The sequence below is a fragment of the Phoxinus phoxinus genome (assembly GCF_949152265.1).
Source record: "Phoxinus phoxinus genome assembly, chromosome: 21".
Taxonomy (NCBI): Eukaryota; Metazoa; Chordata; class Actinopteri; order Cypriniformes; family Leuciscidae; genus Phoxinus; species Phoxinus phoxinus.
Window position 1 is genome coordinate 18,563,801 of NC_136896.1, and position 25,343 is coordinate 18,589,143.

The 25,343-nt window shown below is 40.3% G+C and overlaps 2 protein-coding genes across 2 annotated transcripts in view; one reads left to right on the top strand and one right to left on the bottom strand.

Moving 5' to 3' along the window:
* The first annotated feature begins 4,358 nt into the window (after window positions 1-4,358).
* Window positions 4,359-8,811, top strand: nmt1b (N-myristoyltransferase 1b). Its single transcript, XM_079595430.1, has 12 exons — window positions 4,359-4,476; window positions 4,559-4,664; window positions 4,763-4,907; window positions 4,983-5,101; window positions 6,611-6,702; window positions 6,788-6,904; window positions 6,984-7,154; window positions 7,266-7,374; window positions 7,847-8,017; window positions 8,114-8,281; window positions 8,434-8,571; window positions 8,688-8,811. The coding sequence occupies exons 1-12, from the start codon at window positions 4,439-4,441 to the stop codon at window positions 8,706-8,708; spliced, it is 1,395 nt and encodes a 464-aa protein (XP_079451556.1). The 5' UTR covers window positions 4,359-4,438; the 3' UTR covers window positions 8,709-8,811.
* Window positions 8,812-16,009: 7,198 nt separating this feature from the next.
* The window catches only part of plcd3b (phospholipase C, delta 3b), a 69,250-nt gene continuing 59,916 nt past the window's right edge, over window positions 16,010-25,343 (bottom strand). Inside the window, exons 15-16 of the mRNA XM_079595429.1 lie at window positions 16,458-16,607; window positions 16,010-16,374 (exon numbers count right to left, since the gene is read on the bottom strand). Of these exons, the coding sequence (XP_079451555.1) occupies window positions 16,232-16,374; window positions 16,458-16,607 (293 nt within the window). The 3' untranslated portion in view covers window positions 16,010-16,231. The remainder of the gene's footprint in view (window positions 16,375-16,457; window positions 16,608-25,343) is intronic.

A 25,343-nucleotide genomic window follows, 5' to 3' on the forward strand; every position in this document is an offset into this window, starting at 1 on the left:
AACTATATAATTAATTATTGATGCGCACGTGAGTGCCATCAGCGTTTATCACAGGTTCAAGTTTAAAGTCTGTTTAGAAAGAACGGTGTCGTCTTAGCGCCCCCTAATTTAATAACAAATGATCATTTCGAAGTGAATCAATCAAAACTAACTTTAGCTGGAAAATAACATTATTTAAGAACCGCTATAAAGCCAAAACAATCTCTGTTACCTTAAATTATATGTTTATCTCTGTAAAGCTGCTTTGAAACTATCTACATTGTTAAAAGCGCTATATAAATGAAGATGACTTGACTTGACTACTCATCTTGACAAATTATAGCAAACTAAACCTTTTAGTTTACAGAAAACTTTAAAATCATAGGATTTTGTTATGATCCTTGAGCACGTTATGATACGTGCTCCAGTACAGAAGCCAGATCCAGGTGCTAAGACAGAGAGGACGCTGGCGCTGGCTGTTCGCCGCTTCTCTGCAATTTCTTTGCAATTTCTCTGCAATTTCTCTGCAATTTCTCTGCAATTTCATGCAAATCCTGCCCTACCGTACTATTCTTATTATAGTTAATGATAGCGCTACAGAAGTAGAAAGCTGAATCCGGCAAAGTTAGAGTGTATTTTCCACTCTTTGACTTCAAATCCCTGAGCCCTGGAACAAACTTCGGGTTCTGCACTGCCTCTGCCTTCAAGCGGATGTCTGCACGTGAAATACCATCCCTGTGGAAGCTGTGGATTACTTTGGCTTGTGTCGCTGTCTTTCACCAGTACTTGCCTGGATATCGGCTAGCCGCTAACACATCACGCATCATGTTGTGGTCCGACACCTCGATGCAACATCTCCGAGATCTCAATAACAAAAACCGAGCTCCCCTGCAGCAACTGGATCTTCCGTACCGACCTCGATATATCCATAGGGGATCAAGGCGCCGGTTTGTTGTGTTAAAATCCGGTGACCACAGCTCCATCCCATCCCTCTGGTCGGGATCGCGTCCCGTTGCGAAATTGACACGTCATCGTCTGCGTCATCAGAGTACCGCCACTCCTGGCATAGATAGTGCTGGGTGTAAACGGTGCACTGTAAAACCTGGAGTGGATCGCAGGGTTCTCCGCCCTGTAAATAAACTGGATTTTAGAGCTCAAGTGACATTTGAACTGCTGAATGTGCAGTCCCTGTCAAACAAATCTGGACTTATATACGAACACATCCTGGATAAGGGGATAGACATTTTCTGTCTTACAGAGACATGGCAGCAGCCTGGAATATACTCATCCCTAAATGAGGCCTGCCCACCCGGGTACAAATACCTCGATAAGGCTCGTACAACTGGCCGTGGTGGGGGCCTAGCTGTTTTACATCGCAGCAACATTGAATTATCCCCCATGTCTGTGCCCAGTACTGGCTCATTTGAAAGTCTGGTTTTCAGTTGCAAAAAAGCTTTTTCAGCAACAATAGCCCTCGTCTATCGCCCTCCCAAACCACAAAAAACTTTCATCTCTGACATTCATGATTTTCTAATCTCCCTCTGCACAGCTTACTCAAATATTCTGGTTATTGGTGATTTCAACATACACGTTGAGTCCCATAGCTGTAAACTGGCCTCAAATTTCAAACAAACCCTGGATTGTCTTAACCTTCAACAGTTTGTGGATACCCCCACACACAATAGGAGGCATACACTCGATCTTGTCATTACAGACTCCCTCTCAGTTTCAGTATGACGTGGGTGTCTCCGATCACCTGGCGGTTACATTTGAAGTCTCAATATTTGTTCCTCCCACTAAACCAAAACGCCATATGACCTTCAGGAACATCAAGAACTTGGACGCCACCTCCCTCTGTCAACATCTCCAGCATCTCTCCCCTTCTCCAAACTCATCAGCTGACGACTTAATGGACTACTACAACACCAGCCTCACCTCTATTCTGGATTGTCTTGCTCCATTAAAAACCCGGACAGTCACGTTTACTCGCTCTGCCCCCTGGTTTACAAACGAGTTGAGAGGGATGAAGAGGTCTGGCCGTGTCCTGGAGCGTGCCTGCAAAACATCTGACCTGACGGTGCATAAGTTGGCCTACCGGGAACATCGTAGGGCTTATGCCAAAGCACTCTCCAAGGCTAGGTCAGAACACTACTCAACACTTATAAACAACAACCCACGTAACTCCAAAAAATTGTTCTCCACAATAAATCACATCATCAAACCACAGATCTCCTCATTCTACAGTCCAACCGATATAAATTGCAACCGGTTTCTTGACTTTTTCACTTCAAAAATTGACATTATTCGCTCCTCATTTCCACTTCTAAATAGCACCTCACTAGACCTGCCCGCAACACCCATTGCCCAAACCCTATCACAACTGTGCCCCACAACGCAGCAGGAGGTCGAAAACATAATTCGTAAATCCAAAACATCCACTTGCCGCCTTGATCCCCTCCCGTCTCCTCTGCTTAAAACTCACACTAACTCTATCAGTTCCCTTATAACCAAAATAATAAACATGTCTGTAGAAACAGGCTATGTTCCCATCTCCCTTAAAACTGCTCTCATTAAACCCCTCCTCAAAAAACCCACCCTGGACCCTACACTGCTGTCGAATTACAGACCAATTTCTAATCTCCCATTCATCTCCAAACTCCTGGAAAAAGTTGTTTCTACCCAGCTCCATAATCATCTCAAATCAAATAGGCTATATGAGAAATTTCAATCTGGTTTTCGTCCATCTCATAGCACAGAAACCGCTCTTATCAGAGTCACCAGCGATTTGCTGATGGCTTCTGATTCCGGTTCCACATCCCTCCTTATTTTTCTCGACCTCTCTGCTGCGTTTGACACTGTAGACCATCATATTCTCCTGCACCGACTTCAACACTACACAGGTCTCTCAGGTACTGTCCTGAAATGGTTTCACTCCTATCTTACTGATAGAACCGAGTATGTAGCTCTGGGGGATGAAAAATCTAGACCCCACACTGTCATCTGTGGGGTCCCCCAGGGCTCCGTACTCGGTCCAACCCTCTTCACCATTTACATGCTCCCCTTGGGTCGTGTCGTCAGCAGGCATGAACTTAATTTCCATTGGTATGCTGACGACACACAACTCTATTTTCAAGTCACTCCCTCTAGTTCCCCCTCTGCCACGGCTGCACGCCTTAACTCCTGCCTGGAGGAGATAGAGGCGTGGATGAGTCAAAATTTCCTGCAGCTAAATGGCTCCAAAACAGAGGCCATTCAAACTGGAACCGTTCATCAACTCCGCTCCTCTCCAATCACCACTGTTTCACTTTTTGGACACACCACTCCTCTCTCTTCCTCTGTTACTAACCTAGGGGTAAAATTTGACCCCCACCTTTCTTTCGACAGTCATGTCACCTCCATCTGCAAAACGGCATTCTTTCACCGACGCAATATTTTCAAACTGCGCCCCTCCCTCTCCCTTTTTGCTGCAGAGAAGCTCGTCCATGCTTTTGTCTCCTCCAGGCTGGATTACTGTAATGCACTCCTCATCGGGATTCCTGCCATGAGCCTTCAAAAGCTCCAGTATGTTCAGAACAGCGCTGCCAGGGTCCTGATGGGGGTGCGAAAACATGAGCACATCACCCCCATCCTCCGTTCACTGCACTGGCTACCCATTCAGTCCCGCATAGAATATAAGGTCCTTCTTCAGACTCATCACTGTCTGCACGGTGCGGCCCCCCCTTATCTCACTGAGTTGCTCACTCCAAATTCATCAACCAGAACCCGGTCAGGCCAACAGCACCGTTTGGTCATGCCCAGGACACGGCTCAAAACAATGGGCGACAGGGCCTTTCAAGTCGCTGCTCCCTGTCTGTGGAATGCCCTCCCAGACCACCTCAGGGCCCCGCAAACAGTGGACACATTCAAAAAAGGACTAAAAACCCATCTTTTTACACAGGCTTATTTTAACAGCTAATGCTTGTTTTAGCCCCGTCATTTTAACATGTTGTGTTTTTATTGTCTAATGTATCGATTTTTAATTATGTTTTAATTATGTTTCACTGTAGCACTTTGAGATTTGGGGTCAAATGTAAAGTGCCTTACAAATAAAATGTATTATTATTATTATTATTATTATGATAAAAAAAGCAAAAAAATTAATCAAAGTATTGATAAGGGAAACATGTATTGCCCCAGTGAGGCTATTAAATCTATTTGAAAAAAAGTTTATAGGAATTTTAACACATTACCCTTACTTATGCAGTCTAATGGTTTAAAATTTACTATTAGTGGCTCTGAAAGCAAGCTTGAAGTGTTACACTGAGATAAGTGATCATGTGCGGGTGTGGAGGGCAGCTGATTGGTAGATACTCATATTGGAGGCTGGGTGTCTCCCTCCTGCCCTAACAGCACATTAAGATAAGCTCCTATAGCACAAACACCCACAACTATAGAGCTGAATGATCACTTCACTGCTCCAATGCCTGAAAACCCTTTCATGGACAAGCAGAAAAGCCTGTAAGTGCTGTATCTATTCATTGTCATTTTTCTCTCTCTCTTTGAATTCTATTTTATTTTTAAATGTACTGATTTTAAACAGCTTAGCCTCTGAGGAAAACAGGGGTGCCAAAGGCAAGAAGAAGAAGACAAAGAAACACAAGGACCAAACATGGGCTAAAGAGGGGCCACAGGACCCTTTCGAAATGGTAACTAATAATCTGCCTCGATGTATCTTTTTTTTTATTTGTGTATCATTTTTTTTCTGTATATTTACCTGTTTCAAATAACTTCAATTTGTTTCCAGCTGGACTCTCTTCCTGAGGAGAAGCAACAGGAGATTCAAAAAGCCATGCACCTGTTTTCTTTTGGTCAAGGGCCTCCTAAAAGTCTACTGGAGGCTTATAAGCACACATACCGCTTTTGGGATACCCAGCCAGTCCCTAAGATAGGTATAATAAACTGTGCACAACTAGAAACAACATTACCTGTGTGCAGCTCTACAAATGGCATTCATTCTCTTTTAGATGAGGAAGTGACATCATATGGACCGATTAAGTTAGAGATGCCCAGCGTTCGAGAAGAGTCGTATTCACTGCCACAGGAATTCATTTGGGACACGCTCAACCTGGACAATCAGGAGCAGGTGAGTGGCTCAGTGGTTCTTGTAGGTTGTCTATAAACTGGAAGGTTGGTGGTTCAATCCCTGGTTCCACCTGACCAAGTGCCGAGGAGTCCATGAGCAAGACACCTAACCCCAGCTGATCCCAACGAGCTGGATGGCACCTTGCATGGCTGACACTGCCGTCGGTGTATGAATGGGTGAATGTGAGGCAACATGTAAAGCACTTTGGTGGCCATTAGGTCTGTGAAAGTGCTATATTCAGTCCATCGAAAGTTATTTATTGAACAAAAATGTAATTGAAATCCAGGGATGGACAAAGTACACTTTAGCTAAAATATAGATGCCTTGATGAAATATTACTCTAATATAAGTTTAAGTACTCTTTTTAATTGTAGTAAAAAAAAAAAAAAAAAGTACCAAAAGTAAATAAATGATAAGGACTACCCTTACTAATTATTCATTATTAAAGGTGCTCTAAGCGATCTCGGTTGGCGTAACCTCTTGTTGATGTTTGAATTATTATCAAACAAAACGGAGGCTAGCTAGACCCTCCCTCCTCCTCATCCACACAACAACCCCCCAAACCCCACCCCACATCATTCTTGTCGGTTATTGGCTGGAACAGTTTGTTATGTTTCGTGGTGCAGGTCGCTCTGTTTATTGCTCAGTTTGTTTTTGCTGCTGTTTGTGGAGCTTGGGCTCTCAGCAGAGACCGCGTTTTTTTACAATGTGTTCATGTGAAAAAAAAATGTTTTGCCCTAAAAAACGTGCGAGATCGCTTAGAGCACCTTTAATATTATATTATCTCTGTAATTATTACAGAAGTAATATAATTTAAAAGAATATGTGTAAACTGAATGTTTTCGGACACTGAATGCATGTTATTTAAAATTAAAGGAAAATGTATTAGTTTAAATTTATACTCAGTGCAGTTAGTTGAAATTAAAATTGCTTTTTTGACCCACTTCAGAAGAACTTTAGTAAACTTTTTAATGTAATTTCATAATTACTTAGTGTCTTTGAAATAGACAATGGTGACAGTATAGTATTACTGAATGAGGTGACAAGTATTTATGGTACTGTAAAGTAAAACTTTTAATTTGACCTTTTTTCTTCTTTTTTTTTCTTTTTAAAAGTTTAAGTGTTAAGTGAAGAATCATATGAAAGTGTAGGCCTATAAGTACACGTAAGTGGCCATTTATTCTGCAAGTACAGTTTTTTTATATATAATCTTAAGATTTTAATAGTATTGTAAGTGCACATTCAATATAATTAAGAACATTTATTTTTTTACAAGGGCGCTGTTTATTATGTTTTTGCTCTTTGGTATCCTCCTGCTCAAAATACCTGTTTTAAGACAAAGCAGTCTGATGACACCGTCGCACAAATAGGATATAGCTTAAATAGATTTTTGCATTTCTGCTCATGCACCAATTGGGAACTACAGGTACTGCCGTAAAAGACGAACGATTATCTTTATCTTCAACCATGTAACCAGTTCCCTCCTTATGTTTCTCTATGTAATTGTAGCTGAGAGAACTTTGTGATTTGCTGAATGAAAACTACACAGAGGAGGATGACAACACACTTCGTCTGCACTACTCTTCACAGTTCCTGCTCTGGTATGTTTGATCTCTTAATAGTTACATCAATATGATCACAAACAACTGATCTTATAATTTCTCTATGTTTTTGCACTTATTGCAGGGCTCTATGCCCCCCTGGAGGGCAATCACAGTGGCACTGTGGAGTCAGAGTAAACTCCAGTCAAAAACTAGTGGGATTCATAAATGCCATTCCTGCTACTATGAAAGTATTTGACACGTAAGTGAATAATTTTTTTCAGTTGGTTAAAATTATTAAAATAATTTTGGTTGATACAAATGACAAATATGCTCCACAGAGAGCTAAAGATGGTGGAAGTGAACTTTCTGTGTGTGCACAAAAAACTTCGCTCAAAAAGAGTGGCACCAGTCCTAATCAAGGAGATCACCAGACGTGTCCATCGGCAGGGTATATTTCAAGCAGTCTACAGCACCAGTGCGGTCCTACCAAAGCCTATTGCAACCTGCAGGTATGATGAAAATTGTGAGGATATTTCTCTTAGTCTCCCAGACCACCTCTGCTGGTTTATTTGTGTTATTGTTTAAAACCAAATTATGTTATTCTTTATGGTTGTTAAAAGGTACTGGCACAGATCGCTGAACCCACGCAAGCTGATTGACCTGAATTTCTTCTCTCTCACTCGTAACATGACCCTGCAGCGTGCCCTCAAGCTAAATCGGCTTCCTGAGGTCAGACTGCCCTACAGAGTCCCTAATGTCTCCTGCAATAAGTTTAAATTCTGATTGTCATTGAGTATTGAACTATGTCAGTGAATATTTTTTAAAGTAGTTAAACAAGTTGTTTTACAATGTTATGGAATGATTTGAAATTAATTTCTCTATAAGGCAGTAGGTGTAAACAGTGATTAACAAGAATAGAAGTATCAATATCTTTCCAAAAATCATAGTAATCCCAAACTGTCTGAAAAAAAAATTAAAAATTAAAAGCATTTGTGGCTAGTTTAGAGCAGTGGATCTCCAATCTTTTGACTTTTAACAATTTGTATAGGTTTATTTCATTTTCATATTGCTTCGTTTCCAAAATAAATAAACACATATAGTGGCATTGTCTTTGTTTGGAGTTCTTTTGAAGATGTGAGAGAAAGTATGTACATCTTTTAACAACACTAATAATCTCTCTCCTTATTTTCTATAACAACAGACAACAAAAACTACTAGCCTTCGTCCCATGACAGTGCAGGATGTGCTAGTGGTTCAGGCCCTTCTGAGAGAACATCTAAAGGCTTTTCATCTCTCTCCTGTTCTGACCCTGGAGGATGTTGAGCACTGGCTTCTGCCTCAAGATGGTGTGATTGACACATATGTTGTGGAGGTCAGTATGATGAAAAGGACCTTTCAACTCTCTCATTCAGACATATATGGTAGCTGTCATGTGCTGCATTAATGCCACTCATATGTCTGTATGCAGAGCATGACCGGTACAGTAACTGACATGGTGAGTTTCTACACTCTTCCCTCTACGGCTCTGAACCACCCTGTGCATAAAGGCCTGAAGGCAGCCTGTGTTCTCTACTGCATAAGTAAAGCCACCCCTCTGCTGCAGCTAATGGAGGACACCCTTATCATCTGTAAAGCAGTAAGTCAAAGGGCATATCAACGCAATACAGCTGAATATATTGATTGTGCCTCGCATGAAGATATGTACTGCCCATCTGTCACATCCAAACTACCCTGACCTATAGAGTCATTATGCTTATTTTAATTGTATAGCTTGTTCTGTCTTTTCAGAGGGGGTTTGATGTGTTCTCTGCAATGGATGTAATGGATAATAAAGCTTTTTTGGAGCCACTTAAGTTCAGAATGGGAGAGGTACACAAGCAATATTACCTCTACAACTGGAGATGCCCTGAAATATCCTCAGACAAGGTAATCAAACATTCTGTGATAGTTTAAATTTCTTCTTCGTCGTTCTTTTGAAGGTTCGAAGGAAAAGTAGAAAAAAATAGATGTAATTAACTAATACTGTGTATTTTATGTTTCAGGTGGGTGTTGTGCTGAAGTAATGGCATTTTCCACCACAAATGTGCACTGAAATGACATAAGCACAAAACTCAAAAAGTACACTTTTCTTAAATATTAAATAAATCCTCATTTCTCAATCTGAAATGTGTATCCATGTGTTTATTTAATGAACAAGCATTGAAAACGTTATTTAAACCCTTGCCAACAACAATCTGTAATGCTTATTTGGATTTTACAAAATTATCTTTAAAATACAGTATCCTAGTTTATATTAATCGCTTTGAATGAGCAGAAAACCATAAAACTACAGTACTGACTTCTTTCAAGCTGCCAGAACTGGGTTACTAAGACCTATTAAAATGTCTGTGTAACATATAAAAACATAATAGAGAACTTTATCAACATTATAAAGAAATAAATACGTTAGATGCACAGAAAAGAAAATGGAAACACAAATTAAATTGCGTTTGGATCATGTCACACAACATATGCGTCCTCTAATTGAATTCCCTTTCAATGGAACTCAAGCTGCGTCGAAACGCTGTGGGAACGCCCCTTCATGATTGCGTCATGAAGCACATATGGAATCAGTCCAATGGCATGACGGAACATTAAAGGCGGGATAAAAAAAATGGATAAGTAGCTAGTAGCTACATAAACAAATTCACAAATATTACACCACACAGTATTCAAATACATAGGCTACTAAGTTACTAAAACAATCTTTGTCAAATAACTTGTTTGCTCACAGTTTGAACGTTGTTTCCATCTGTTTAATTTCAAGATCTGAGGTAAATTATCCATTGTTGCTTTTACAGCTACAAATTAGCCTATATCCAAAATCACATTACATGCTTTTAACATTAAGACACATTACATGCTTTTAACATTAAATAAAGCACATAAACAGTGCCTGAAATTATCATTCCCACACTTTGTGTTTGTTGTTCCAGTGCGACGTCGCAGAAAAATAGAAACAGTTTCTAAAATAGAATCGTCGCGGCGCGGGTGGTTAGGACGAAAACTCTGATTAACATGGAAAAGACGCATTTTATCGCGTGTTGCGTGTAGTTAGGACACGGATTGTTTTGACGGCTTCATTGCAGAGTATTTCACCACAAACAACACAATGGATTTGGCGCCACAGAATCGCCTGTTGACGTAAATCCATATCTAATATATGAGGCATCGTATTATGATTGGACCTGCTTTTCCTTTTTGAGTTGGTCATCGCCCTTTCTTTTACACAGTCCGCAATGAAATGGGCCATGGAAGTTTGCTGGGACCCGATCATCTCTCCACCTCTGCCACTTCACGTGCTCCGTGCTTTAAAATCCGGTCAGATACCATATTTCCAGAACCAATGAGAAGCTAAGCAATCGCAAGTCGCTCAAAGAAACACATTTTGATTTATTTATCGTTTATGTTTTGGACATGTCATAGCACTTAAAAAATAATAAAAAAATTACAATTACTATATATATATATTTTTTTTAAATTCTGGTAATATTTCAAGGCCCGGTACAAACGGGTTCACGGACCGGCACCGGTCCGGGGACCGGGGACCGGGGACCGGGGGTTGGGAATCGCTGGTCTAGACAAATCGGTTATGGGGCGATGCCCAGGGCTGAAGAGACGCTTGCGAGCCATCCTTTAAAGCACAGGCATTACCCTCCAAGCCAGAAGGCTTTATCTCTCCGTGCCACCAAGGAGACGGCCAAGTCAGTGGGCCGTTCTATGGCAGCCCTGGTGGCTACGGAGAGACATCTTTAAATTAGCCTTTCAGGAATGATAGAAAGAGAAAAATCGTTCCTTCTGGACTCCCCGCTTTCCCCTGCTGGCCTATTTGGTGACTCAGTAAATCAAGTCACAAGTCATTCTCCATTCAGCATTCAAACAGCGCGTCGAGTTCGGTTTTCGACAGTCAACACGATGAAACTCTCAACAAGATGATTCAATGTTACTATTATTATACTTGATCTTGGCGTGACGGGCGCCGGTGCTCTACTGTTTGAGCTACAAGGAAGCTTACCTATCGACCGAACACGTGATGCGCATGTGCTACAATGGAGTAGAGTCAGAGCACAATAATTGTTCTTTACGTGCACAGTAACTGAAATGTAAAACTCATGTCATCTGATTTTCACGAATATCCATTTATTGTCAAAGCTGTCAATCACGCCGCGTTTCTCCCACCCTGTGGAGGCATCTCGCCGCGCTGGTCTCATGAAGTTTCATCTTTTTCTTTTCTGCAATAAAGTGCCAAATAAACATAGCCTGGTGAGACAATGACTTTCCTTTACAGTAGGCCTAACTTTATGGAGATAAACGTTTCCCCCCTGACGCCAGACGTACGTCTAGGAGTGGAGAGGAGTTTTTACGAACTAAATAACGGTAGGACTGTGCAAACAAAGTATCTGTCTAGCATTGCCATGTCAGTGTATTGATTCATTGTTCCTTCATAGTTTGCAAGAGACATTTAATAAACTGAGCGTATTTAATAAACTGAGACGTAGGTTATTTAATAAACTGAGCGTAGCCTATTCATCTGTCAATATGAAACGCGACTTGGCCATTCTAATTAATGATCGGAAGAACGCGTATCAACCACCGTTACTGTAAAATATGCACGTATGTCCATTTAAACTCGATTTTGGTCAAATGTGGATTATATCATTACACTGGCAAGAATATGGTTACATTTTAAGATGCCGTACCAAGTATGACAATGCCACGTTCAACTGCTTTTGAAATTACAGTGTTTTTTTCACTTCCGGAAAAGTATCCCGCCCGTTTTGGACATATGTGTGTTTCATTAAACAGCAGCGCTATACATTTAAAAAAAAAATCCTAATTTTATAGTATAGAATGTATGTATTGTATGATTTTTTTATCTTGTTTTTCATTAATGTATTTTACAACAATACAAAGAGCAATGTGTAACATTTTACCAGATTTAGTACTATACTTATTGTCTCTTATTTGTTCCCCACTAAATAATGTTTTTTTCACTAAATGTTTAGATTTTATAAAATTATTGTGCACTCGTGATTTTTCTAGAGTAAATTCTACTGCTGAATTATCCACTAATCTAGTTTATAATTAGCCTGGCTCCACCCTCCTACGTACTTCCGCTCAATTTACATTTTCCTTCAGTACTACGTCTGGGATTGTGGTATATTCTTGGGTTTTCTCCAGTCAATTTTTTACTGGTCCAATCAGTGAACAGAAGGAGTGGCTGAGAACGATGACGTTGAGGTTGTGCGCTAGTTTGAGTCGTCATACGTCACGACCAAACATTAGCAATTGGTTAAGGCAGATCCAGAGTGGCTCTGGGCAGATCCAATAGTTTTAAACTTCAACAGAGGACCCGCTTTCAAGGAAGTTAACCCTCGTCAATGGAGAGAGGACAGACTCTCTGTACAAATAAAATGCACGAGAGTCTGGTAGAACCAGGCTAGTTTATAATAGCATTTTTGGCATAGATTATGATCACATGATTTTTTGATTTGTTGTTTTTCTTTATAATGAAGTTGTCTGTATTTATAATGAAGTTGTCTGTATTAAGTAGATTGTGTGTTGAACTGATAACAACTCTTTTGTTTGTTAAACACAGAGTTATAGAAGTTAAGTAGTTATCTACTTAATAAAAAAAAAACTGCGCTGGTATCGGATCGTATCGGTCGATACTCAGAATTTTTTCTAGCGGATCGGTTTTGAAAAAATGGTATCAGTGCATCCCTACTCTCAAGCAAATCGTGTCACAAATAAGATCCGAGGACTGGTTTGTCATGATAGATCCAAAGGACGCGTACTTCCATGTATCCATCCTTCCACAACACAGGAAGTTCCTGAGGTTTGCTTTCGGGGGCAGAGCTTACTAATATTGTATTTTTACGTTCGGCCTAGCCTTGTCACCCCGCATGTTCACAAAGTGTATGGAGGCAGCTCTGGCTCCGCTGCGACTCCAGGGCATTCATATACTGAACTATATCGACGATTGGATGATTCTAGCACAATCGGAGCATCAGGCATCGAGATGTCGTTCTCCATCACAACAAAAAGCTGCTCCACATTATCAAGGTTACGCGACGATGCCTTCGTGCCTTTGTCATGTGAAAAGACGCTTGGTTCCTGTCCCAAGGGCCCGTGCTGGGAGCTCCCTGTCGTCGCGTCACGTTAACGACGAATACCTCCCTCACGGGTTGGTGGGTCCGAGGTCTGTGGCAGGACCATCATCTATCGTGGCATATAAATTGTCTAGAAATGTGGGCGGTGTTCCAGGCTCTGAAACACTTCCTCCCGAGGCAGGGGCCGAGGCCCGGGGAATGGAGACTCCACCCTGAGGTGGTGGAGCTTCTATGGAAGATCTTCGGTCATGCTGAGGTCGACCTGTTTGCTTCCAAGGAAACATCACAATGTCCACTGTGGTTCTCTCTCAGCCATCCAGCCCCTCTGGGGTTGGACACTATGGTGCAGGTGTGACCGAGTGCTTTGCTCCAAGTAGTTCTGGAAAGGGCGTTCTGGCTGGCCCGAGTATGGTTTGCAGACCTAGTGTCTATCTTCGACGGCTCTCCTCTGGATATTCCGATCAGGAGGGACCTACTCTCTCAGGCGAGTGGGACGATCCTTCACCCCCGCTCAGAACTGTGGAAACTGTGGACTTGGCCCCTGAGGGAGCCCAGCTCATAAGTTCAGGTCTCTCAACTGAGGTTGTGGAGACCATCCTCAACTCCAGATCTCCATCCAAGAGGGAGTTATATGCCTTGAAGTGGAGATTATTCACTTCCTGGTGTGGAGAGCATATCACTCGACTAGGAGTATGGCTGTTTCTAAAGCTTTATTGTCAGGAGTTTCCCTACATGATGTTTGTGATGCGGCAGGGTGGTTCTCACCGCACACATTCGTGAGGTTCTACGATCTTGACTTCAGCTCCACTCCAGTGGTGCAGGTGCTTTCGTCTGAATGTGCGCTCTGACTTCACACGGACGGACATTTGCTCTTATGGCGATGTGGGCATTAGCGTTCCCACAGTGTTTAGACACAGCTTGAGTTACGTTGGTTCCGTATGTAGCCCTAGTTCCCTGAAGAGGGAACGAGATTCTGCGTCACCCTGCCATACTCCCGGCATGCCCGTGATCAACTTGCTTCAGCCAATCAGAAGCTAGTGCTGTTATGATTCAGGAGCTCTTTATAGTTTCCTGGTCGATGGCGTCACCCGCCTATGACGTTCCGTCTCACCATTGGACTGATTCCATACGTGCTTCATGACGCAATCACGCAGGGGCGTTCCCACAGCGTTTCAACGCAGCGTCCCGTTCCCTATTCAGGGAACTAGGGTAACATACTGTATGTAACCGATACTTTTTTTTTGTACAGTCTGGAATATTATTCCATATAGCACCTTATCTGTTCCACAAATAATAATTAAGGTAATTAATTAATTGATTCACTGTATTCCAACTGAGTAAAACAGATCAGAGATGTATTATTACTCACATCATCGCTATGTCTCCTCCTTTTCAGATATCTGATAAATGCCAGCAAATTAAGCTGCATTTTCATGCTAAAATGATTAACTTTTGTCTTCAATCGTTTTAACCCCAATTAAAAATAATTTTTACAATAATTTGTTTAACACATGTAGCCTACTATTTTAAACACTTTATTATTTTTATCTCTATAAGGTCTGCAGTAAAATTCACTTTAAAGATGTAAATGGAATTAAGAAAAATAACATATAAATTATAATTTTGCCACAGTCTTATCTAATAATTTCTGTAATACAAATTTTTTTATTTTGCAACTTATAAAACTTTAAAATATGTATTCAATTTACATATTAAAATTATTGTATGAAATGCCAAATTTAAATTATATAATAAAATTTTCATTTTGCACCAAACGTTGTACAAATGTATGAATTGCAGTTTAATTCACATCGGTGTTGGCTTCAAGACAGGGGACAGGGAGGTTGCCGCTTGGTATGAACCATAGACATTATATAAAATGGACACAGCGACCACATAGACTTCAACGGAGAAAAGTGACATCATTAGAACTAAGCACTCACTTCCTGATGGCTGACCGAACTGCGCAGGCTCAAACTGAGCTTGACGACGTAGATGTGACGTGAGCAACCTGTCTGACAGTTGTAAGTCTTCTAGTAGCTGTGCCGAGAGAAATCTGAATAATTCCCTTCCGAATCTCGCAGAGACGGAGAGCATGAGTATTAGCTGTCCATGAGCTAGCAGCAGGATCAACTTCATCACTCTCTATGGGCTTCTCCCTTGACTTTATCAGACTTTATGCCTCCACGTCCCCCCGATTGCTTGCGAGCTTCTTCGCCCGTCTATACGGTAATTTCTGGACTGTGCGACAGAGAGTCGCGTGGTTATGACGCAATCGTTAGCCTATTTTTACAAAAACTCTTCTACGGGGCCATAACGTAAGATACAAGGTAATGGAGCCTTTTGTACATTGTCATGTTTCTTTAGTTATTCGCTGTCAAAGTGACGTCAAAATGAATGGGAGTCAATGGAATGCTAACAGCAGGTGATGGCTTGTCAGCCAATGGCGGCACCCGGGGAAGCTTCGGTTTCCGGCTGATGGATTACCCCCTTGGTATGAACCAAGCGTGCCGCATGTCCTGAAAATTGAGCCAAAGCTTCTTGATCGCCCCCATTTGGTTGACCCCAGTATAGGTCGTAAACCCGTGCTCTCCATTTAGTCTAATTGGACGTAAGGCAAACTAAACAATCAAATTATACTTCAAATATTTTTTTTCCAAAGATGTTTTCTGTCATTTTAGGTAGTTTTTATCACGATGATGTAAGGTTAAGTGTTTGTTCTTTGAAATAAGTTTGGCCTTAGTTAGTTATTTAATGCTATAAAATGCTGGAGTGTTACGTCATGATTGACAGCTGTGATTGACAGCTTCTCTGAGCGAAGTAGTTACTGAGGTACCGGCAGACTTTTGGGGGCATTTTCAGGAGGAGATTGGAGCTTCAGCTTTAATTTCTATACTTCAATTTATTTCACACCGACATAAAGAGTTGTTCTGCAGTAAACTGAATTAACAATTTCTACGGGAGTGTGGGCCGGGCCTTGATAATGCGGGTATTCTTCACGTTCACTACCACGCAGAATCAGGTCCCAAACCACCGCAAGATGTCAGTGCCATATTGGGACATTGGCAGCTTGACCTTTCAACAATGGAAGAGAGTGAAGGTGCATTGTCCATCTTTTTTTACAGTCTATGGTACGAATGTGTTGTGAATTAGGCGGAGATTTTTCGTGAGAAGTTCTCCAGTGTTACGAAATAATCCACAAAATTATTAGTGAATGAGACCCATCATTATGTTTTTCTACATTAATTTGGAGATTAACTGTGAAATTATTACATTATAAAATATATAAAAAATGTAAGTATTTTTAATCACAGAAACAAAATGTGTGATTAATCTAGTTAATGTTTTAATCGGTTGACAGTACTAATAAAATATAAAGTGGATAAAGTTGCTGTAAAAAACTGTAACTTCCCAGATAAAAGGGGCACTTCAAATTAACGGCACGCTTTATTCTCAGGTACTGTGCCCGCTTGTCTGGTAGGGCTGCTGTAGCCAGGAGTGATTTTAACATGGATGAAGAGACTGGAGGGAGACATGCTAGAGCCGTCTGCTTTCAGCAGATGCAAATGTCTGTAACCTGCAGAACAAATGATACAGAATAAGTGTGTGCAGTCAAAACAGGGCAGTTTGTGTTCAGTAAACAATCAATAAAAGTCATACCTGTCCGCATGCTTGTGAAAGGAAACGTAAACTGGCCCAGAAAATCATTACTGGTGGCGTAGTCATGGTCCTCGACCATAAATCGTACTAATACCAGCTCTGGCACATGAAGCTGGAACTTAAAGGTGCAGTCCCACCTGGGGTTAAAGCCTGAGGAGGGAAAAACCTGTTTAAAACACATCTGATAAGCCAAAACATTATGACTAATAATTTTGGTAACGCTTTAGATTACAGCCCGGAAAGTACTGCGTAATTACAATGAAATTACAGTGTAACTTTCGGTAATTACAGTGTACCTATAAAGTACTTATGTGTAAGTATAGGGGAACAATATGTAAAGTCTTGGGAATAAAGGGGTAACAACCAGGAAAATACTGCGTAATTAAAACTAAATTACAGTGTAACTTTCGGTAATTACAGTGTACCTATAAAGTACGTACGTGTAATTATATAGAGGAACAATGTAAAGTTTTGGAATAAAGGGGTAACAACCAGGAAAAAAAAAAAAATTATTTAGGCAAATTATTTATACTGTAAGTATTTTAGAACTATGGGGTACTTATACTATAATACAATCTTACTTTTGGGAGCAATTTAGCGAGTAGGCTACATACACCTTTTTGTAATAATAGTGTATACAAATACATAAAGGCTTTTTTTTCAAATTACGGGGTAGCCTATATATCAGTGCATTTACAAAGTAGGCTAATTTGTTTTTATTGCAAAGGTGCACTGATTAAGTTGTTTCAAGGCAAGTAAAACTACAACTTTTTTTTTTTTTTAAATGCTGGCTAAATATACTCTTGTTTCTTGTAGTTACAGGGTAAGTATGACATTGCGGGCCGTAAATTAAAGTGGTGCTTCTTACCCTCTTGTTTCTTGTAGTTACAGGGTAAGTACAATAAAAACACATGTAAACACACAATCTGATATCACTTGGAAAACTTTATTTGAAAAACAACTTATTTCAAAAAAGATTTACAACATATTACACTTATTATTCTTTATTCCTTTTTTAAAATCAACTTTTCATTTCAAATACTAAAGTCCTGACAGAAAGTATACATTTTTGCATGGCTTCCTACTTCCTCCTCCTCCTCTTGTTCCTCTTCTTCTTTTTCTATCATTCCACTGATTAGCCTAATCTTAAGAATGAGTATTTTGCTATTCTGTATTATGTATTAAAAGAAAATACAGTACACCCAGAAATGTTCTCGTAATTTACTCATCTTTTCGCTACCGACCAACTGTCACCAGCGTCCAGCGAGTGCATGAGAGTCGGCTTGGCTTCGTGTTTGGTGAAGCTTCACGCGTTCATTACGTTCTCGCGGGAGTTAGATGTGAAACTCGCGCGAGAACTGCCATCTCTGTTCTTCTGTATTGTTTGTTTTTCATTATTATTATGTGTTATTGTTTGTATTTTGTTGTGAGCATTAATAAAAAAAAAAAAAATCGACATTCGGTTTCTCGGCGCGCTTACGTCACGCGTGTCAAGCGTGAACTCAACCCTCTCATGCACGCGCAAGTGACAGTTGGTCGGAACGGAAGCGATAGTCTTTAAAATGTTTAAATATTTGGTATTTTTCTTACAAACACTTATCGTCTCACTTCAGAAGACATTGATTCATCCATTGGGGTCGTATGGATTACTTTAGTTATTGCTGTATGTGCTGTTTGATGTCAACTTTTAGGAACACATGGGCTTGCATTATGCATTCACAGAGATTATATATTTTTCTAAAAAAAAAATTGTGTTAATCTGAAGAAGGAAATTCATATACATCTCGGATGACATGAGGGTAAAAGATGAGTAAATGGTGAGGACATTTCTATACTCTATTTTCTTTTAACACATAATACAGAATAGCAAGAGACATGGGATTCCTTCTTAAGATTTATCAGTGGAAAGAAAGAAGAAGAGGAACAAGAGGAGGAGGAAACCAAGCAAGAGAAAGTGTTGTAAATCCGTTTTAAAATAAGTTGTTTTTCAAATAAAGTTTTCCAAGTGATATCAGATTGTGTGTTTACATGTGTTTTTATTGTACTTACCCTGTAACTAACAAGAGGGTAAGAAGCACCACTTTAATTTACGGCCCGCAATGTCATACTATATATTTCCCCAGCATTTAAAAAAAAAAAAAAAGTTGCAATAGTTTTACTTGCCTTGAAACAACTTAATCAGTGCACCTTTGCAATAAAAAACAAATTAGCCTACTTTATAAATGCACTGATATATAGGCTACCCCGTAATTTAAAAAAAGCCTTGTATTTGTATACACTTACAAAAAGGTGCAGTGTATGTAGCCTACTCGCTAAATTGCTCCCAAAAGTAAGATTGTATTATAGTATAAGTACCCCGTAGTTCTAAAATACTTAATAATTTGCCTAAATAATTTTTTTTTTTTCCTGGTTGTTACCCCTTTATTCCAAAACTTTAAATTGTTTCCCTATATACTTACAGTACACGTACGTACTTTATAGGTACACTGTAATTACCGAAAGTTACACTGTAATTTAGTTTTAATTACGCAGTATTTTCCTGGTTGTTACCCCTTTATTCCCAAGACTTTACATATTGTTCCCCTACACTTACACATAAGTACTTTATAGGTACACTGTAATTACCGAAAGTTACACTGTAATTTCATTGTAATTACGCAGTACTTTCCGGGCTGTAATCTAAAGCGTTACCATCATTTTTTAAGCGAATATCGCTAGCAAGGCCACATAAAGGTCTGAGTAGATTAGATGGTAAGCAAACAATTAGTTATCGTAATCAACGTGTTGGATGCAGGAGAAATGGACAAGAATAAATATTTAGGTGACTTTGACAAAGGGGCAAATTCTTATGGCAAGGTCACTGGGTCAAAGTATCGTTGAAACGTCAAGGCTTGTGGATTGTTCATGGTCAGCAGTGATGAGAATTTACCAACGGTGGTCCGAGGAGAGACAAACCACAACACCGGTGAGAAAGTGTTGTGCCCTCAAGGCTCATCCATGCATGAGGGCAACGATGGCTTTCCCGTCTGCTAAGCGCCAATTGAACGTCCACTGTGGCATTATTACTGTGGATCTTTAATTCATTATTTTAATGATGGTTATGGGAGGAATGTGTCAACTCACAGTGCATGACACTGCTGACACTGTGCACGACACTGCATGACACAGTCCATGACACTGCTGCATTGACGCAGACCAATCAGAGTGGCTATGGGTGCTTTCACATCTGTAGTTCAGTTAATTTGGTCCGGACCAAGGGAGTCATATACTTTGTAGCATTTTTCAGCCGTTTTGGTTTCTTTTCACACCACACTGATTGCTCTGGTCCGAATCAGTTGATGAGTTAATGAAACGAACCAAAATGCAGTCACGTGACAACATCCACATCACTCGTTGGCCAGATGTGTCTTGAACGTATTTCCATAACTACACTTCGATTGGTCAAAAATTAACGAAATTCCAACAGAATCTCTAGCTGTGTCCCAATTCAGGGGCTGCATCCTTTGAAGGTCGGTACTTTGAAGGCTCCTTCAAAAAAATTTTTTTTTTAAATTTACAAATATAATTTTAAAAAGTAATGTAGCCTATACGATTGTTTCATTTACACATTTTTATTCACATAACCAAATGTTGATTTCTCTACCAATCTGACCATTATCTCCCTGCTCTCCTGTGATCTCCTCTCCTCTGTCTTTCTCTGAAACTTAATTTCCTCCCTAAATATATCGGTCAGCTCATCCTCTCAGTCTCGTTTTCTCTTGGCTGGTTCTGGTTCCTCGTTCTATCCTTCGCGGCCCTGGGAAAGAAGGACGGTAGGCAGGGTTGCCAGGTCTATGCAACAAAAGTAGCCCAAAAAGCCCATCGTCTATTCTCCTTTGGGCGGCCAAATTCTCAACAGGATTTGTGAATATGAGGGATGTTTTGGGGCTGTTGGAGCACCGAAATGGTACTTACGGGGGTGGAAATCAACCCGTTGGAAAACCTCGGACTTGGCTAACGGTAGAATTGGGAAAGCCTTAGTCGCGCTGCTGTGAGTCAATCGGCCTTCAAATGCGGCCTTCGGAGGATGCACCCCCTGAATTGGGACACAGATTTCGCTGTTCTTGTGAGTTTTTTAAAGTTGGGACCTACACATCATCAGACCACATCACATCAGACCATTGGTCATCAGACCAAATTTCTATGAGGCTCCGCACCTCCTCACAACTCCAAGTTTGTCTGCAAGCTGCCATGCTAAAAGTGCAAACTGTCAACAAACAATAGTCCTCATCCCATAATGCACAGCGCAGCTGACTACGGCAGCTGGTTTAGCCCAAAAATGCGCAGTTCTTTGGCAGTTGGGTCTGTTCGAGTTCGGATCATGTTCTCACCACAAACAAACCGCTCCAGAGTTCGTTTGAAAGCGTACGCTTTTGGTACGCACCCGAGTGCGATTGCTCCATTCAAATTGAGGGCATGATTTGAAAAGGCTAAGAATTCAAAAAAATTGTCACACTTGTGGTCTTCACGTTCAAAAATTTCCGCCACAGGAAATTAATGGGAAATGGGGAAAGAAAATATGAAAATACAGAACATTTTTGTGCGTACAATCTACAAATCTACAGCCACGATGCAGGAAAAAATAGCACAGCAATGAAGAGGTGAAACTCTAAAACATCAAGAGTGCAAAACAAACACATACACCTATGAACTGATGTGACTGTAATAGAAAAAATATGTCAAATAAAAGGTGACAGCAAGGAAGGGGTTATACTCTAAAACATCAAGAGTGTAAAACACACACACACACACACACACAAATTAACTGGTATGGCTATAACCATACAGCAAAAAATTAGTCAGAGGACTGAAATAAAATGTTGAAATTAGATCAGATCCAGATGGATTAAGCTGTGATAAAGCATTTTAGTAAATTTTTGTTACACTTTTATAAAATTTTAATGTTATGTGTAACAAAATGCCAAATGCTGTCAAGTCAAGTCACATTTAGTTATATAGCGCTTTTTACACGACAGATTGTTTCAAAGCAGCTTTATAGAGATAACAGGAAAATATTGCAACAAAGTTTGTTTCCAGAAGAAAATAGCGTCACAGTCCAGTAAATTGAAGTAAATTCAGTGATGTTTCAGATGTAAAGTTGTAAAGCAGATGTAAAGTTACCCTGAAGTAAATTCAGTGATGTTTCATTTTTGTTGTAAAAAAGTTATAAATTTAGTTAATTTATATATATATATATATATATATATATATATATATATATATATATAGCCGCTCTGGAGAAAAAAGTGATGTCATCATCCAGTTCAGTTCAGTTCTCATATAATGGTGTCAATAATAATAATAATTCGTTACATTTATATAGCGCTTTATCTGAGACCTCAAAGCGCTTTACATAGAAGGGGGGAATCTCCTCAACCACCACCAATGTGCAGCATCCACTTGGATGATGCATCAATGGGTGCTTCTCAATTCTTATTTGTGCATCCTCGTTTCCTTTCCTCGCGTCTCAGCTCCACCCCGAGGATGCGGGGGAAGGCTGCAAGGAAAGGAAATGAGGACGGAGGAATCGAATGAAAGCTTTTTTATACATTGGAATACTTGATCACTCGAGCGTCACTTTACAGCGTCATCAGCAGCGCTCAAAAGATCTGCCCTTATGTTGTTGAAGTTTGGTTATTTAAGAAATTCATAATAAATAATAATAAAGCAAGATACCCTGTTGAGATATGTGACGTGTGGTTTATATAAACTGCAATAAAATGATATAGCTATAAAATTATTGTGACCGATGTGAAGGGGGAGGAGAATTTACACTTGCGTTTACACACACAAGTCAATAAAACACTTCCGCATAGGATACATCTGTGTATCCTCGCTCATAGCTCCTCTGGAAGCCTCCTCACTCCTCGATCCTCGCGGTGCAATTAGAGAATTGAGATGTCCTTCAAGATGACTGAGCTTGATCGGTTTCCGGGTCATAGGATGGAGGACGGAGGAGCGAGGAGACGAGGAGGGATATTGAGAAGCACCCAATGTGTCATGATTCCTGTCTTGTGTTCCCCTTGTCTTGTGTGGACTTTTGTTATTTCCTGTTCTGTGCCATGTTTTGTAGTCCTTTGTTGTTTTTCTTGTTTATTAGTCTCCCCAGGTGTTTCTGATTAACCACACCCCCTTGTTATCTTGTTTAGCTAGTTTGACTGTGTATTTAAACCTCTGTGCTTCAGTTGTTTTTTGTCGGTCGTTGTAGCTGTTTGCTGTTCTTTGTTCCTGTCCTGAGTTCGGTTGTATTCCCTGGTTTACCTGTTTGTTTCATTAAAGTAGTGCTGGTGTGTGGATTCTCTCTCCGCTTCGTCCTTGCCTCATCGTAACACAATGCAAGCAGATCAATATTATTGTTGAATATTAAATTAAATGTTAAATTAACTGTCTCCAAATAAGCAAGCCAAAAGCCAATAGCCAATGGCAACAAAGGTGAAAAAAGCGACAGTGGCACGAAACCAAAAGTCTATCAAGTGGCAGAATGGAGAAAAAAAACCTTGGGAGAAACCAGGCTCAGTCGGGGGCCAATTCTCCTCTGGCCAACGAACGAACAGTGTATGATTATGATTCAGGCAGCATTATAGGTCAGAAGTCAGATTGGATTGCAACAATCAGAATATTATCCAGTTCCATCTGGTTAAAGATTGGAGTCATCACACGGTATGGAGACGGGTTTGTTGTGGATCAGTGCCGATGGCTGTCGTGTCGATGAGGCCTTCACAGGGGAGAGTCTAGTTGACACAATCTCTGCTGACACTTCAGGGATGCGTTGTGGTCATGTCTTGGTGCAAGTCCAACATCTGATCTGGATATGGCCCGGATCCGTAGTAATAATGCAAAAACGTCAACAGATTCAAATTTCTATGTATGTAAGTATATATATATATATATATATATATATATATATATATATATATATATAGGGCTGGGGGAATAAACGCATTAATCTTTGCGATTAATTTGAGATGTTTAACGCATTTAAAAAATAACGCAATTGACGCAGCACTTTTTTTTGCCTCGTTTTAATGACTTCCTGTTGCGGCTGCTATTGTGAGTGTGCGAACCAAGTCATCCTGTCATGATGGAGAAGGACAAGGATGGAGTTTTAGGAGGAATATTTGCATTTAAAAAGTTGCCTGATTGCTCGTTTGACAAAACAAAGTTGCTGTCTACAATTAGCAAAGCTGAATTCAAATACATAGAAGCTGGATCCACCAAATTTTCGGCCGCAAGTTTGTGTGTGTGCGCTCGCGTCTCATATGAATATGTGCGTGGAGAGTTCCGCGCGCCTCTTGTGTAGAGTTTGCGTGTATGTGCGTGAGGGACTTTAGGAGATGATTAGGAGGCCATGATGGACAGAGGCCACGGGGCAAATTTGGTCAGGATGCCGGGGTTACACCCCTACTCTTTCGAAAGACATCCTGGGATTTTTAATGACCACAGAGAGTCAGGACCCTCGGTTTAACGTCTCATCCGAAGGACGGCGCTCTTTGTCAGTGTCTTTGTCCCCGTCACTACACTGGGGCGTTAGGACCCACACAGACCACAGGGTGAGTGCCCCCTGCTGGCCTCACTAACACCTCTACCAGCAGCAACCTGGTTTTTCTCAGGAGGTCTCCCATCCAATTACTAACCAGGGTCAGCCCCGCTTAGCTTCAGTGGGCAACCAGTCTTGGGCTACAGGGTGATATGGCTGCTGAATTTAGATTCATTGTTAAACAATGCATTAAGTTAAATCAGAAACAACAAGCTCATTGAAGTAGCCTAAAGAATACATGTTGTTAAATGATTAGGATACATAGAACATTTTAGCATTGGTGCTTTTTTACAGACTCAAAATATGAGAGTGAAAAAGTCAACAAACTGAAAAAATAAAACCAACGTTTTTTTGAGGTAATGTTGTTAAATGAGTATCGTTGAGGAACCGGTATCGAAGTCAAGGTATCGGTATCGAAAATATTTGAACGATACCCAGCCCTAGATACAAGGTAATGAAGCCTTTTATACATTGTCGTGTTTCTTTAGAAATAAATAATGGACAAAAGGAGTCTTTAAACGCCTCAGATGTAAAGTTATTTGCTGTCAAAGTGACGCCAAAATGAATAGTAGTCAATGGAAAGCTAACAGCAGGCGATGGCTTGTTAGCCAATGGCGGCCCCCGGGTAAGCTTCGGTTTCCGGCTTATGGATTACCCCCTTGGTCTTTTCTGCACCGTGTGTGTGCCGTGCTCTCCGTTCCGTGTGTGTGTGTGTGTGTGTGTGTGTGTCGCCGCGCTGTGCTCTCTGATCAACGTTCACGGCCCAAACGCTCCAATCAAAGTCTGCTCAAATAACGTGAAATTTCTTAGTAGTAGACTTATGTTTGCAATGGCCTACTGGGCTGGTATAGCCATGCTGGGCAACAATGGTAAAATTGCCTGCTCTGATCACATGCTCTGATAATATTAGCTTTGTAGGACTATACTTTATATTGATAATTAGTAAAAAAGATAAAATAAAAATAAAATCTGTTAAATCTGAGTATGTTGCATAGAACTGAATGAAGAATAATAAATTGATATATTGATGTTTAATATTATGTGAATATAGGGCTATTTTCTGTTCCTTTTTTTCTGTGTTGTTTAATTAGGTGATTCTACGTTTAAATATTGATGATTACAAGCTTGGGGGAAATGCAATTAATTGCAATTAACCACAGCAAATTGTGCAATTAATTAGTTTTTTTTTTTTTTTTTGATTCCCAGCCCTAATATATATATATATATATATAATATATAATATATATATATTGCCAAAAATAAGTATTTGAGAATTTCTAAAAATACGTTCAAATCCTAAACTTAAAAGT